A 14,221-nucleotide genomic window follows, 5' to 3' on the forward strand; every position below is an offset into this window, starting at 1 on the left:
CCGCCGAGGCGATTGACTGCGAATCTTCCTTCTTTGGATGTGTTCCCTCTTTGGATGTGTTCTCATTTGGATGTGTTCGGCTCGGTTTTATGTGTTAAAACCTCACCGAGGTGGAGAAAGTAGAGAAAAAGGGTGATTTTTGCTTTTCTCATATAGGGCGCACCCTGCGCTCCCTTTTGCCTTGACAAGGGTGCGGGTCGCGCTCATGCCTTGGTTGACCTCCAAGCTCTTCGCATTAATAGCGCTCCCTTTTTGCCTTCACACTGGTGGTCGGCTCCAACCGTGATATTCAAAGACGAATTTGACTTATTTCGGAAGTTTTCTGAAATAGTATAAATATAGGTTTTTTCTGTAGAAACTTAACTTAACCAAAACCAAGAAAGAGAGAGATTATAAGAGAGCAATTCTTTGTGAGTGAATTGAGAGACTTGTAATTTTTTACTCCAGACATCTAGTAAAGCTTTGAACTCGCAGTGTAGACGTAGGCAAATTGCCGAACCATGATATATCTCGTCTTGTGGTTTGTTCTTCTTTAGCATTAATTGTTTTACTTTATATGTTTGTTTGTTTGACATTGAGAAGTGTTGGGATTACTTTAGAGGGTGTTGAAGTCTTGTCTAATGTGTAGGATTGATCTTTGTGTAGGATTGATCTATTTGTTGTAGGTAACGTTGTTTCCACATTGTTTTATCCAGAACATATATATATACATGTGACATGTTGAATTTTTCTAACTAGTCAAGCTCGAAGATGTTGCAGTAGAAATGGCTCTTCACCTGCAATTTTTACCCCTCTTCCGCGGCCCAACATGGTGGACTCTGAAGCATGGGAACCATGCCTTGAAAGGATATCGATCCAACATTTCCATTACCAATAACATCCAGTGCATTAATGTCGCTGCTCAAACTGTCAAGTCGTTGAGGAACAAGTGCCAAGTTATATGCTCGGACTATGACTCCATGATTTCACCTAGGAGTGATCACAGCAAGGTGATAAAATCTCTTTTAATGTCGATTAAACTTTGCAATTGAGTGACAGCATATATAGAGTTGTAATATGAAAAATTATCTGCAGGATGAAACACAGAAGATACGTGTCCTAGAATTGAAAGAGAATGTAAAACATTTGTTGGCGGACGAGTTGGTAGGGCCATTGGCTAGGCTTGAGTTAATTGATGCCATAGAAAAGCTAGGAGTTGGGTATCACTTTGAGGAAGAACTTCAGGCCATTTTATCTAAGATTAACAAGATTGTTGGATGCTCAGATGATGATCTATACAGTAATGCTATGCGGTTTAGGCTCTAAGAGACCATGGGTATGATGTTACCCAAGGTACAATCCTCAGTTCTCTTTCTTTATCATTACATCTTGTATGAATCAAATTATCTAATTACCTTGAATTGTTTGTGCGTTTGATGATAGATATATTTAAGAGCTTCCAAGAAGAGATGGATGAAATTTCAAGGGATGCCTTTGTTGAGGATGTTATAGGAATGTTGAGTTTGTATGAAGCTTCTCACCTTGGTTTTGAAAATGAAAACATCATGGATGAGGCCAAATATTTTCACAACTAAGCACTTGAAAAATTATCCTAATAATGGGAACATAGCCTTACCCATCGGGTAAAAGATTGAATCTCATTCTTTGGAGCTTGCCTCATATTTTGAGGCTTCGAGTGGGGAGAGGCAAGGTGGTATATTGATATATATGAGGGGGAGGAAACCATGATACCATCTTTATTTGACGGTTGGCTATTTTGGACTACAACATGGTGCAATGAACACACTGAGAAAAGAAATCACCAATGTTGCAAGGTAGGTTCAATTCGGAAAATTTTATTAAGTTATATTGGTTTCCATCCAAGACATAGATTTATATCGACTTTTTTTTTTTCAAAATTTTAAAGGTGTTTCGTTCATTCAGGTGGTGGGAGGATATTCTTCTACATAAGTTGAGCTTTGTGAGACAGGATTATGATGAATTACTTTCTAGGTCTTGGAAATGGTTTTGAATGGTGGCCATTTTTTGGGCATTTCAGAGAAGAACTAACTATATAAACTGTGATTACAACTTATAATCTCACTCGTCTCTAGTTCTTTTTCTCTTCCCCCTTTTTTTCTTTCTCTCTCACTCTCTTATATATCTCTCTCTCCTTCCACGTACCGCAACGGTTATCTTGCGGTTCTGGTTCCGCTCTCCCACTCTCCACGTTTCGCAGCAGTTCTAGAGCGGTTGGGATACCGCAGATCTGATCCTGTGCAGCCTGTCTTCCCACGCTATACCGCATCCGGTCCTTTTGTCACCACTAACCTCCTAGGTCATGTGTACGTCCTATACAGATGCCCTCTCTCAACCCTATTGTTGGTCCGCGACTGGCAATGGTGCCGAGAACTACTCTTTCTCTTTCCATACACCCTCTGCTGAATACTTCTTGTCTGACCCTCCCACTCTGTCCCTTTATCTCTTTCTCCCAGCACGTGTTCCACGTGCTTCCTCTGTACTGCCACCTGGAAATACGGTGAAATACGGCGCCGCGGCGCCTCATTATGTTGCCCGCTTCAAAATCGAGATTACCGCGCGTCCCTATTCCTTTGGTTCTCTGTTGGTCGGTTACCCTTTTGTCCCCCCCCTCAAATCCGGCTCAAATCTCTCCTCTCTCACCTGACCTCAAAACCCTCAAAGCGGTAAACCCTCACCATTTTTCTTTTCAACTTCACCTTCTTCAACCTCTTTCCCCTTTTCACGTCGTCAATTTCTTGGCACCAAGAACCTCCGAGACGCGTTTTGGTTCGCCCTCCATTGCTTTGGCCCTCTTCTTGCTTCTGAGTTTGTCTTAAATTGTTTTCCTTTCCTTTCCTCTCATTATTTGTGCATTCATTGTTTATTTTGGGGTTGCTTCCTCATTATCTTCTTTTCCTAGATTAGCGATCTATCTTTTCTGAATTTCCCTCCTTACCTTTTGTTTCCATTATGCCTTCATCGAATGTGAGGTCATCTCCTCCACCCAATCCTCCGCCACCACATCGGGTAAATCTGGATCCTCTACCCCTAGATCTAGTCATCAATCCGCGGACGGATCTGAATCCCGGCTTCAAACTCTACCGATCCCACATTTGTTCCATCTACCGGGTGGGACACCTTCTCTGCCATCACAGCCGTCCTATTACCGCCGGACCCAATCTAGATGCCGTTAAAGCCGCTTACGGCATTCGGTGACATTATTCTCGAACATGTGCGGCGTCACCCACTTTCCTCACTTAGTATCACGGCGCCTGGTTATCTAGTAGCTCTTGTAGGACCGGATAGCGGCCGGCTACGTTTCCCTTTTGACTCCCCTTGGCGCCGAGTGCGTAACCATTTCAACATTCCTCCGTGCGGGGCATAGGTAACCGGCGTGTTATGTATGCCGCCAACCACTACAATGAGACTCACTCCCCAAAATACAACTCCGTGATATCCTTGCCTACTTCTATATAAAGAAAAGCACTAAACGGGGGTGTGGGATATCAATCATCGCACTTTTCGTCCTCAAAAGAAGTCTTTCCTTCTTCACATTACCACCGACAAGGTGTGGCATCGATTACCCGTTGTATGTGTGTCGGTAATTTTTTATCCAGCGGACCTCCCTCGGAAGTTTTCTCGAGGCATCTCCATTTCTAACAAGTGGTAAGTAAGCCGTTAGGAGTCGCGGTATTTATCTCACCTGTCATTAATTTGTCTTTGTTCTTGGTGATGTAGGTTGGAGACCCGATTCAGCGATCCCAAATATACAATGGTGTTTACTCGAAATTTTCAATCCCCTCCGCGAACTTCGGGGAGTTCCGCGATTAATGAAGTCCTTGGCATTGATCCTGAAAAAGCCACTCCTCTGTTGCTTGACCCTTCTCTAAAAAACATTGGCAAATACCAAGGCCCCCTCTATCGTCTGCCGCCCCCCAAAGAAAGAAAGCCCAAACCATCCCCACCTCAAAAAAGAAAACGTTCGTCTTACAAGTCTTTCAACTATACCAAAAAAATCTCCCATTCACGAGCTGTTGCTCAACGTGCCGCTGCTACTAAAAACAAGACTACTACCGCGGACACCCTTCCCCCTTCCTACTCTCGTGTGGCTGAGTGGGAGGACGATTTTGCTGCTAATACCGCTCCCCCTTCTGCCACCGCCATGGATGTGAACAAGTACAAGCTTTGGGACAGCGACTCTGATGGGGATGCTCCTGTTGACGTGTCAAATAAGAGCCCTCCCACCAAAAGGGCTAAAACTTCTGCCGCTGTTCCTTCCCCAACTACTGGCCGCAATGAACCTCCGCGGTCTGTGATATCTTCACGCCGCCCTAGACAGGATTCTTCTTCGGCTGGTCCTTTAACCTCTGGGCCTGTCGAGGTGTGGCATCCCAAGCTCAAGGCTAGGGACCGCGATGTGACTACACGAGACTCGGCTTTGGAAAACCCAGCCGTTGCCGCCTCCTTATTTTTCAGCTCTCACGCCTTCGGGATCAAGCTTATGGAGATCTTTGGTACCGTTGCTTCCCACAGGGCCTCCATTTACACTGGATGGGAAAAGGTATGTCTTGGGCTAGTGGGTAGTGGCTTACCAATTGTCTATGATATCTCTCCATTCTTTGTGCTACTCTTATACCCCATATGTCTCTGCAGCTGAGTCTAGACATCGGCTATGTGCTGCGTGGCCTGACCAGCACCGTGGAGAACTTGACGCCGGGCGAAGAGATAGATACGATACGACGGCTGGAAAGCAAGGTATGCCAAGCTGGAGAAGGAGAGGGACGAGAACCGGATCAAGGCAGTCAAGCTTCATAAGGAGCTCGGTAGGTGAGGGGCGGATAACCGCGATTACGTTCGCGGTGTCAATTCAAAATGGATGACCTCAGAGGCGAGAGGCTTGCCACTCAATTTCTTTGTGGATAAGGCTATCCAAGAGGCCGCGGATCGATTCAGGGGCTTGCTACGAAAAAAGATCGACGCTTGAACTGCAACAACAACTTGATCAACTTCGGCCGGCCATTTGCTTCCACCGCCTCCTCTTGTTGTAGGGACATCGTCCCTTGTAGAACTTTCCACAATGCGATCAGAAGCCGTTGAGGCGCCTACCAGCGGTGTTCGACTCCCATCACCGGTAGCGGTCCCTTCTCGGTCTGGTGAATGAAGATGCGGCATCGGTCGGTGAAGATGAAAGTAATCGCTCGAAGAACCGACTACTGATCCTCAGTAGTAACACATGTCGGCTTACTTTCTTTGCAGATGGCCTTGGTTTTGTAACAGTTAAACAATTATTTTTGTGTTTGTGAAAAACAATGGCTTTTGTAGCTAGTACTTTTGTGCTCCTTTTGCAATGTAATTCACTATTAATTTGTGTTTCGATTACGACGTATTTTAACTTCGTTATGCATGGAGCCATTGATCAATATGTTACTTTGACTTAATCCCTTTTCATTTGCATCTCCAAACTCCGTTAGCTATGATTGTCCCTTGTTATTTGGACGCACTATTGGTGAAGGGCTCTCTTCCTCCTGCCTTTACTATTTGTATAGTTTTTACACAAGTTAGGGTTGCCCCCAGTTCGATTCGGACAAAGCGATCATGAAGGATCTTTCCCCCAGCTTCGCTTTGTATAGCTGTGAAGCTAGTCAGGGTTGCCCGGTTTGATTAGGACTTACGGTCGATGAAGGGCTCGTCCCCCCATTTCGATTTGTATAGCTGTGAAGCTAGTCAGGGTTGCCCCCAGTTTGATTCGGACTTACAGTCCGCGAAGGGCTCGTCCCCCCCGCTCTCTTCCAACGGCTGTGAAGCCTTATAGGGGCAGCTCATTTTGCCCCAGTTGGATTCGGACGTGTAGTCCGGGCATGAAGGGCTCGTCCCCGGCATTTGTCTTTGAGCGGTTTGAAGCTGATAGAGGCGACTCATTTTGCCCCTACGGACGATTATAGTGAAGAAGCTGTCTTTGAGCATGAAGCTGATAGGGGCAGCTCATTTTGCCCCTATTTTGTTTCGGACGTATAGTCCGCGAAGGGCTCGTCCCCCCCGCTGTCTTTGAACGGCTGTGAAGCCTGATAGGGGCAGCTCATTTTGCCCCTATTTTGATTCGGACGTATAGTCCGCGAAGGGCTCGTCCCCCGCTGTCTCTGAACGGCTGTGAAGCCTGATAGGGGCAACTCATTTTGCCCCTAGTTTGATTCGGACATGTTGTCCGCGAAGGGCTCATCCCCTACGCTGTCTCTGATTAATCCCTATGCATGCTATTGAGCCAGGAATGCAATCATTGTTTCATTGACTTAGAATTCCGCACATAACATATATACATTACACAAAATATGCTTGTTTCATTGAAAGCTACACACTGCTCCTCTCATGAAATTTTTTCAGCATTCTTATATTCCATTGTTTCTCCACCGTTACCCCTCCCGGGGTCTCTATTTTGTAAGTACCCGAATTTCCCTTTGTTGTCACGACATACGGTCCTTCCCAGTTGGGTCCTAGTTTGCCGTCATTCTCCTTTTTAGTGGCCGGAGTAACCCTTCGCAGCACCAAGTCCCCAACCATGAATCCCAGCGGCTTTACTCGTTTATCATCTTTGTCGTTGTTGTAACCTTCTATGATACTCCTCGGTCATTATCGCGAGCCGTATCTTTTTTCCTCCATTATATCCAACTTCGATTGGCTAATATATTTTCATTAAGACCCATTTCCACGGCCCCGGTTCTTGTCATTTTTCTATCATTTCCACGGTATGACAATGACCTCTACTCCATATGCCATTGCGAATGGTGATTCATTCGTCGAAGTCCGCGGTGTAGTACGATAAGCCCATAAAACATGATTCAATTCATCAGCCCATGCTCCTTTTCGGTCTTCCAATTTTCTCTTTAAATTGTCCATGATGATTTTGTTTGATGCCTCGGCTTGGCCATTCCCCTCCGGATTATATGGCGTCGAGAACTTCTGTTTCACTTTGTAGGCTTGAAGAAATTGACATACCTTTCCCCCAGTAAATTGTGTTCCATTATCTGCAATGATTGTATGGGGTAAACCGAATCTGCATATTATGTTCTCCCTGAGGAACTTCTTCACATTCTCTTCTTTGACTTCTTTGTAGTGCCACTCCCTCCACCCACTTGGTGAAATAATCAGTGGCGGCCAACATAAATCTTCTCTTGCCGCTGGCCGTGGGCAAAGGCCCCACTATATCGAGTGCCCACATGGCGAACGGCCACGGACTAAACACATTATGCAGTGGCTCTGCCGGGGAATGGATTAGTTGTGCAAACCTTTGGCATTTCTCACAAGTTGTTGCATACTCTGTTGCATCCTTCTTCATATGAGGCCAAAAATATCCCTGCGATATCAATCTATGGGTCGTGGTTCGACCCGCTGAGTGACTTCCACAATCACCTTCATGTACTTCGGCCAACACTTCTTGCACCTGCTGTGGCCCTATGCATCTCAGTAGTGGTCCGCTGAAACTCTTTTTGTACAAATCCCCATCTAACAAAACATATCTTTGGCTAACCTGCTCCATCTGGCGTCTCTCCTTGGTATTTTCTATCTCTGCTCCCATAAGAAAAGTTTTAATGGGCGTCATCCATCCTATCTCCTTTTCAATGGTGAGACACACACTCTCAGTTTCTGATGTACTAGGCCTGCTCAAAACTCTTACTTCAATAGAACGACCCTCGTTTCACGGAAGCAGCCGGGCAACAAATGATAACGCGTCAAGATAATCATGTTTCCCGGCCCCAAATGAGCAAATTGAATCCTTTTTGAACTTTGCGGCTTTTTGTCATAGAACCTCTAAATATCGTTCCATCCTTGGACAACGCGCCACAAACCCCCCATTCATCTGACAAATAACCAAGTTAAAGTCCGAGAACACCGATAACTTCGCTTACTCCCGGATCCGTGCCATATTCAAACCTGCGCTATCTTTGCTTCATATTCTCGACTCATTATTAGAAGCCGCGAAATCCTAGTTTCATTGATAACTCCAGCCTTGTGTTTGTCGAGTCACCAAAACATGCCAATCCCATTTCGTTAATGCGTGCTGATCCGTCTGAATACTCTCCAACCATTGCGGCGTATCCCAAGGGTCCAAGGGATCGACCCAGATTCTTCCTCGATCCATAACCATTTCCTTTCCCCGAGTGGGATCCTCGGCTGGAAATTCTGCTAGGAACTCCGCCATGGCTTTGCGCTTTTTCATTTGTTCTAACGATATTTGATTTCGTAACAACTAAGCATCACCGCCCATTTCAGCATTCTCCCTGACTTTTCTGCCTTCAACGCTTGCTTGAGAGGCAGATTTGTTATCACTACCAATGAGTGTGCATCGAAATAGGGTTTCAACTTTAATGCAGAGAACATCAACGCTAAAGCATACTTCTCAATTCTACCGTATCGCGTATCAGCGGCTAGCATGGTTTTACTCGAAAATAAACCGGCTTCTCTATCTTCTCTACAATCGCGCACAAGAATTGAACTTATCGGCGTGCTCGAAACCCCCATATAGAGATACAATATCTCTCCTCCTCTCGGCCGCGATAGCAAAGGGGCTTTCCCTAAATAAACCTTCAACTCCCGAAAGGCTTCCTCACTTCGATTGGTCCATCGAAAATCTGGTTTTTTTTCTCAGCAAGCGATCTGACGGTGCGCATTTGTCCGATGATTTAGATATAAATCTGTTCAATCTTTGCGACTCTTTCCCGCCAACCGTTGCACTTCTTTTACATTCTCGAGGGGACGGCATCTCCACTAGGGATCGATCGATCGGGATTGGCCTCTATTCCACGATACGTGACTATATAACCTAAGAACTTCCCGAAGATACCCGAATGTGCATTTCTCTCGGGTTCAAAACGGACTATGCTTCCATGATATGTGAAAAGGTTTCACGGAGACCCTTCAAATGTTCCTCTTCCGACATGCTTTTCTCCACCATATCATCAATATATATTTTCATGCCCTTTCTAATCTTGTCCTCGAACATTTTTTCCCCAACCCTGAAATGTAGCCCCGCGATTCTTCAAACCAAAAGGCATTCTTGTATAACAATAAGTACCTCCTTCTACCACGAATGTAGTCTTTTTTCTTGATCACGGGCCAAACATCGCGACTTGGTTATATCCCATGGAAGCATCCATGAAAGAGAATACCTTGAAACCATTTGTTCTATCTACTAACTCATCCACCCGCGGCATAGGATACTTGATCTTTAGGACACTCTTTATTTACGCCTGTAAAGTCCACACACATTCGAACCTTGCGTTCGTTCTTTTGGAACCGCGACCACGTTGGACATGACCACTCCCGTACATCCTACGCCCTTGATTATACCCGCATCCCTAAGCCGTATAACTTCTTCGCGAATCCCTTCCGCGTATTTGGGTCTTTACGCTTCATCATCTTACGTCTTATAGGCTTCGCGACCCTCCTTCATGTGTAAGTGATGGCAAGCGAACTCGGATCTATTCTGTGATATCTTCAATCGCCCAAGCAAATATGTAAGCATTCTCTCGCTAATAATTGTGTGGGTTTGAATTTCCACTCTTTTGGCAAGTCCGACCCAGTGAAGTAAATTTTCTTCCTCTCCCACCCCTGTGTTCACGATCTCAATTTCATCCGAGTTTTGGCCTCGATGAGACTCGTGATCCTTCGGTTGGGGATCGCTTCCTGTAATTGCTACGCTTCTCCCTTATCATTTGTCGACTTTTCACCCCTATTCCACGGACCATACTTTTTACCGTCACTTGGTGTATATTCGAGCCGTGACTGATCCCTTTATTTTATTTCAGACCCCGCCCGGGAAGCGGATCACCGATAATAGGTCGACGGAATAGCCTTCATTTCATGAATCCATCTTCTCCTAGAATGGCATTATCTTTGGGACCCGTGATCTACCACCATAAATCTGGTGAATACCCGTCGGCCGGACCTCTTTATTCTCGGGCAGCGTTATTTCCCCATAGGCTTTGTCATGCTTCCATTGAAGCCATACAAATTAGTCCGAGAAACCCTCAATCGATCCCTATCTATATTCATCTCTTCCATGGCCCCTATAAACAACATGTCTAATGAACTTCCATGAGTCTATCAACTTTCGCTTCACTAGATAATTACCCATTGCTATGGTAATCACCAGCGATCTTCATGCGGGCGAAATCACCGATTCCAAGTCTTTGAGTGAAAGTTATGTTCCTTTCGCAATCGCGGTTCTCGAAACTAACGGCGTCATGCTTGTCACCTCATTAACTTTGTTGTAAGCTTCATTTTCGTCCTTCTCATCTTGTCACGGTGGGCATTCCTCCCGAGTGTCTCCCGGCGTGTAAATGACATTTATTGTTCCCAAGATCCTAGCGAGAGCCCTGTCTCTCTCCGCGATGATGAACCTCCGCGACATACTCTCTAAGCATCCCCTTCTCAATCATTCTTTCCACCAGCCACTTCAAAGCATAACATTCGTTAGTGGCGTGGTTTCTATCGATGATAGGCACGAGAAGGTTTCCCCTCAATCTCGAGGGTGTATTCAGCGGTCCTTCATAATGCCGCAACCCCTTGATAAGTGGCAAGATTTCCTCTAATGGCCTATTAAGAGGTGTTTGTTCTATCTCTCGCGATGCGGCTTTCTTTCACGAATATCTCTCTGTTCGATCTCGATCCGTCGGGTCCACGCTTTCTTCCCCTCCGTTGGATCCCCCCTTCTCTCTCTTCTCTCTTACCCCTATCCCTTTATGTCGTCTTTATCCACCGCCGCGACTTTGCCTTCCCCGATCTCTTTTGTTCCTCGCGCATTTCTTTGCATTATATCTTCATTACCGAAATATACTTTTCTACCTTTGGGTACAGAGCGTCGCGAGTGGTGATTTCGATTTTGGACATCGATTCGTGCACCCTAGTCCCCCGCTTCAAGCCGTCTTTGAAATGCAATGACCGCGGTATGCTCCTCAGATTCTCCACCCTCGGGGTCTCTTCTTTGAATGCGCGCGAAACTCCTTAACGACTACCGACCTCGTTTGATGTTAAACAATGCCGCGATATCCACTACCCTCCGTTTCTGGTGGATGAAATGGTCCACGAAGGCTCGCTCTAGTTCTTCAAACCTACTGATGCTCCGCGAAGATAGGCGGTAATACCAATCCGAAGCGCCCCCCTTAAGGCTTGCAGGGAACATCATGCAGCGCAGTCTGTCATACTTATTTTCCTGCCACAATGGCATCTGTTGTCTAAAATGATGCAAATGATCAGTTGGGTCGCCTTTCCCATCATACCTTTCGAATCTTGGTTGACTGAATCTCTTAGGTACCTCTGAATTCCAGATCGAATCCGCCAGTGGATTCTTGTTGAGGTTAGCAACCTCCTTTTGAGCGGCACTTTGGTTCATTTTTTCTACCGCACGGTTAGCTTCTCTATCTTTCTCGATCATGGCCTGTACCACTTCCAGCGTGATGCCCTCTACCGTATCTACTCCCCTAGACTGGTATACCTCATTCTCCCCTTCCATCTCACTGCCCCGGCGATCCCCATGTTCCATGTCATCTTGTGCGGTGTCTCTTTCCTTTCTCAACTCATCGTTCTCGTTTCTTAATCTGACTATTTCTTCTTGCGTAAGTCTGGTGGCATCTGCCGCCACATCAGATATGTCTTCCTCTCTACCCACCTCTCTTTCTTCACTCACTTCTTCCTCTACTACCTCTCGAACAACTTCTTTTCTAGGTCTTCCTACTCCTTTTTTTGTTATGGTGGCCATTTTATCTCGCTATTCCCCACAGACGGCCAAAATGTATAAACTGTGATTACAACTTATAATCTCACTCGTCTCTAGTTCTTTTTCTCTTCCCCCTTTTTTTCCTTCTCTCTCACTCTCTTATATATCTCTCTCTCCTTCCACGTACCGCAGCGGTTATCTTGCGGTTCTGGTTCCGCTCTCCCACTCTCCACGTTTCGCAGCAGTTCTAGAGCGGTTGGGATACCGCGGATCTGATCCTGTGCAACTTGTCTTCCCACGCTATACCGCATCCGGTCCCTTTGTCACCACTAACCTCCTAGGTCATGTGTACGTCCTATACACTAACTAAAGTAACTATACTTTTGACTGCTATCGATGACTTGTATGAGATCCATGGATCCTTGGAAGAGCTAGAACTCTTTACAGATGCCGTTGAGAGGTCCATACCGAAACTAGCATTCTTCATGCTTTCATGAAAATGTTGAAGTACATACTCGATCTTCGAGTTCTAATTAGACGTTTAAATTTACAGATGGAACGTCGCTGCAGTGGAACAACTTCCGCAACATATGAAATTATGCTACATGGCTTTGCTCAATGCTAATAACAATATTGGTTATCAGGTCCTTAAAGAGCAAGGCTATGATATCACATCGCACCAAAAGAAAGCAGTAGAGTCCCTTCCCCCGTTAATTATAACGTCCTGTACTGTTTATACTATAATAAATTAATAATGGACTTGATGATTTAGTTTTTTTCGCCTCAGTGGGTGAAACTATGTAAAGCATATTTGGTGGAGGCAAAGTGGTTTCACCAGAAACATACACCAACAGTGCAAGAGTATCTTGACAACGGCGTATATTCAGCATCAGGTCCTCTCGTACTAATCAATTGCTATTTCTTGGCTACCAAAACTATAACAGAAGAAGCAATAAACTGCATAGAGCTCCTAGATAGTCAGATATACCTACCATCCATTGCTGTTCGTCTTGCAGACGATTTGGCAGCTTCAAAGGTATATAATATAGTATATACTATCCACTTAGAGTAGCGTTTTGGGTTTTGCGATCCGTATTTTAAGAAAAAGTATATTTCAGAAAGCCAGAAAAATATGCCTGACTTTTAGTTTTTATTATCGTTTCGTGAAGGATGAGCATAATATAGGCTCGAAACAAACATGGATGAACTGGGAGTTTCTGAGGAAGTTGCTTGTGAACATATAAGGAAGTTGATCAGAGATAATTGGAAGAAGATGAACAAAGCTCGGATTTCTAATCATACTTTCAGTGAGCCATTTACAAGTGCCACCACAAATTTTTGTCGGATAGCAGAATGCTTCTCGTCATTTGGAGATCCGCACGGTGATCCAAGTGTAAGCTTGGAAAATCTCATGTCAACTGTATTTGAACCCATTCCACTCAACTAGTGTTAGAATATCTTTGCCTGTGTTAGAATATGTTGAAGTATATCTCCATATATCTTCTTTCCTTTAGTGTTATATCTTCTTTCCCTTAGTGTTATGTAACAAGGATATTCTATCCTTAAGTCGATTTGCATATTGTAATATTTAGTATCAATAAATAGGGCCTCTGTCTATTAATCAGATAAGCTTTTTACCCCTTTCAATTTGGTATCAGAGCCACCGAGCCGTGATAAAAGTTAAATGAATAGTCTACCTACGAAATGAACGAAGAATTCAAAACGTAAGTAAACTAGAACTTGGACTTTTACGTGTCTATTATCAAAGCTTCTACTCTCAATGCGAATTGCACTAAATGGAGTACAAAGTTCGTTCCACTCCTAGTTCCCTAGCATGGATTGTTTTCTAAGTCTAACTAGTCGCTCTTAAGTCAATGAGAGCTTTACGGGCGGTGTTATACTAATGATGAAACTAAAATGAGTCTACGTTGAATTTAACTTACTGAATACTATGGAAATATGCTTGTTTTGAATCTAGATAAAGGATTAGAGGGGAATTGAATCCACCTCGAATCCAACTTAATAACCTAGTATAGATTCTTGTATCTCGATTCTCCGTTCTTCGGCAAGAAATTGAGTTCTAATCCCTAGTGTTCATGGCATTTCTACCGGTACTAACTAGCATGTGAAGTAAATCTACCCATTCTCATGGCGAAAACACGACTTTCTAGAGTGGAATAGAATCTACAAACAATTCTACACTAACAACTAAGTTTTCATCAAGGCTTCATCAACCCTCTAATGGAGGTTTTAGCCTTGATTCATTAAACTAACATTTCCCATTGAATCTAAACTAAACATAATATAAAGATTCTAACTTTATGAAATTTAACTAATCTAAATTAAACAATAACGAAAATCTAATTAACAACTAAGCATTGAATAACAAGTAGTAAATGAAATTAGATCTAACAATTGTAATTGACAAATCGAAATTGAATCAAGAACAACTATTTTATTATCTAATTCAAGGGAGAACAATCATTCAATACTAAATTTAAAACAAGAATA

The 14,221-nt window shown here is 44.2% G+C and overlaps 1 protein-coding gene and 1 long non-coding RNA gene across 2 annotated transcripts in view; both read left to right on the forward strand.

The window, feature by feature from the left end:
- The window catches only part of LOC147492454 (uncharacterized), a 50,423-nt gene extending 49,159 nt beyond the window's left edge, over positions 1 to 1,264 (forward strand). Inside the window, exons 2-3 of the long non-coding RNA XR_015200191.1 lie at positions 760 to 989; positions 1,075 to 1,264. This is a non-coding gene — a long non-coding RNA (uncharacterized LOC147492454). The remainder of the gene's footprint in view (positions 1 to 759; positions 990 to 1,074) is intronic.
- A 10,790-nt stretch (positions 1,265 to 12,054) lies between these two features.
- On the forward strand, positions 12,055 to 13,375 carry LOC147492457 (terpene synthase 10-like). Its single transcript, XM_086567508.1, has 4 exons — positions 12,055 to 12,170; positions 12,264 to 12,402; positions 12,498 to 12,746; positions 12,880 to 13,375. The coding sequence occupies exons 1-4, from the start codon at positions 12,055 to 12,057 to the stop codon at positions 12,952 to 12,954; spliced, it is 579 nt and encodes a 192-aa protein (XP_086423634.1). The 3' UTR covers positions 12,955 to 13,375.
- Positions 13,376 to 14,221: the final 846 nt, after the last annotated feature.

The sequence above is a fragment of the Coptis chinensis genome, chromosome 6, assembly GCF_015680905.1.
Source record: "Coptis chinensis isolate HL-2020 chromosome 6, ASM1568090v1, whole genome shotgun sequence".
Classification (NCBI taxonomy): Eukaryota; Viridiplantae; Streptophyta; class Magnoliopsida; order Ranunculales; family Ranunculaceae; genus Coptis; species Coptis chinensis.

Bases quoted from the DNA above. Each gene is read 5' to 3' on its own strand.
- LOC147492457 (XM_086567508.1), top strand. From the start codon at position 12,055: ATGTGTACGTCCTATACACTAACTAAAGTAACTATACTTTTGACTGCT. The intron at 12,171-12,263 runs GTCCATACCGAA...TTAAATTTACAG, and splicing joins TTTACAGATGCCGTTGAGAG to ATGGAACGTCGCTGCAGTGG. The intron at 12,403-12,497 runs GTAGAGTCCCTT...TTTTCGCCTCAG, and splicing joins CATCGCACCAAAAGAAAGCA to TGGGTGAAACTATGTAAAGC.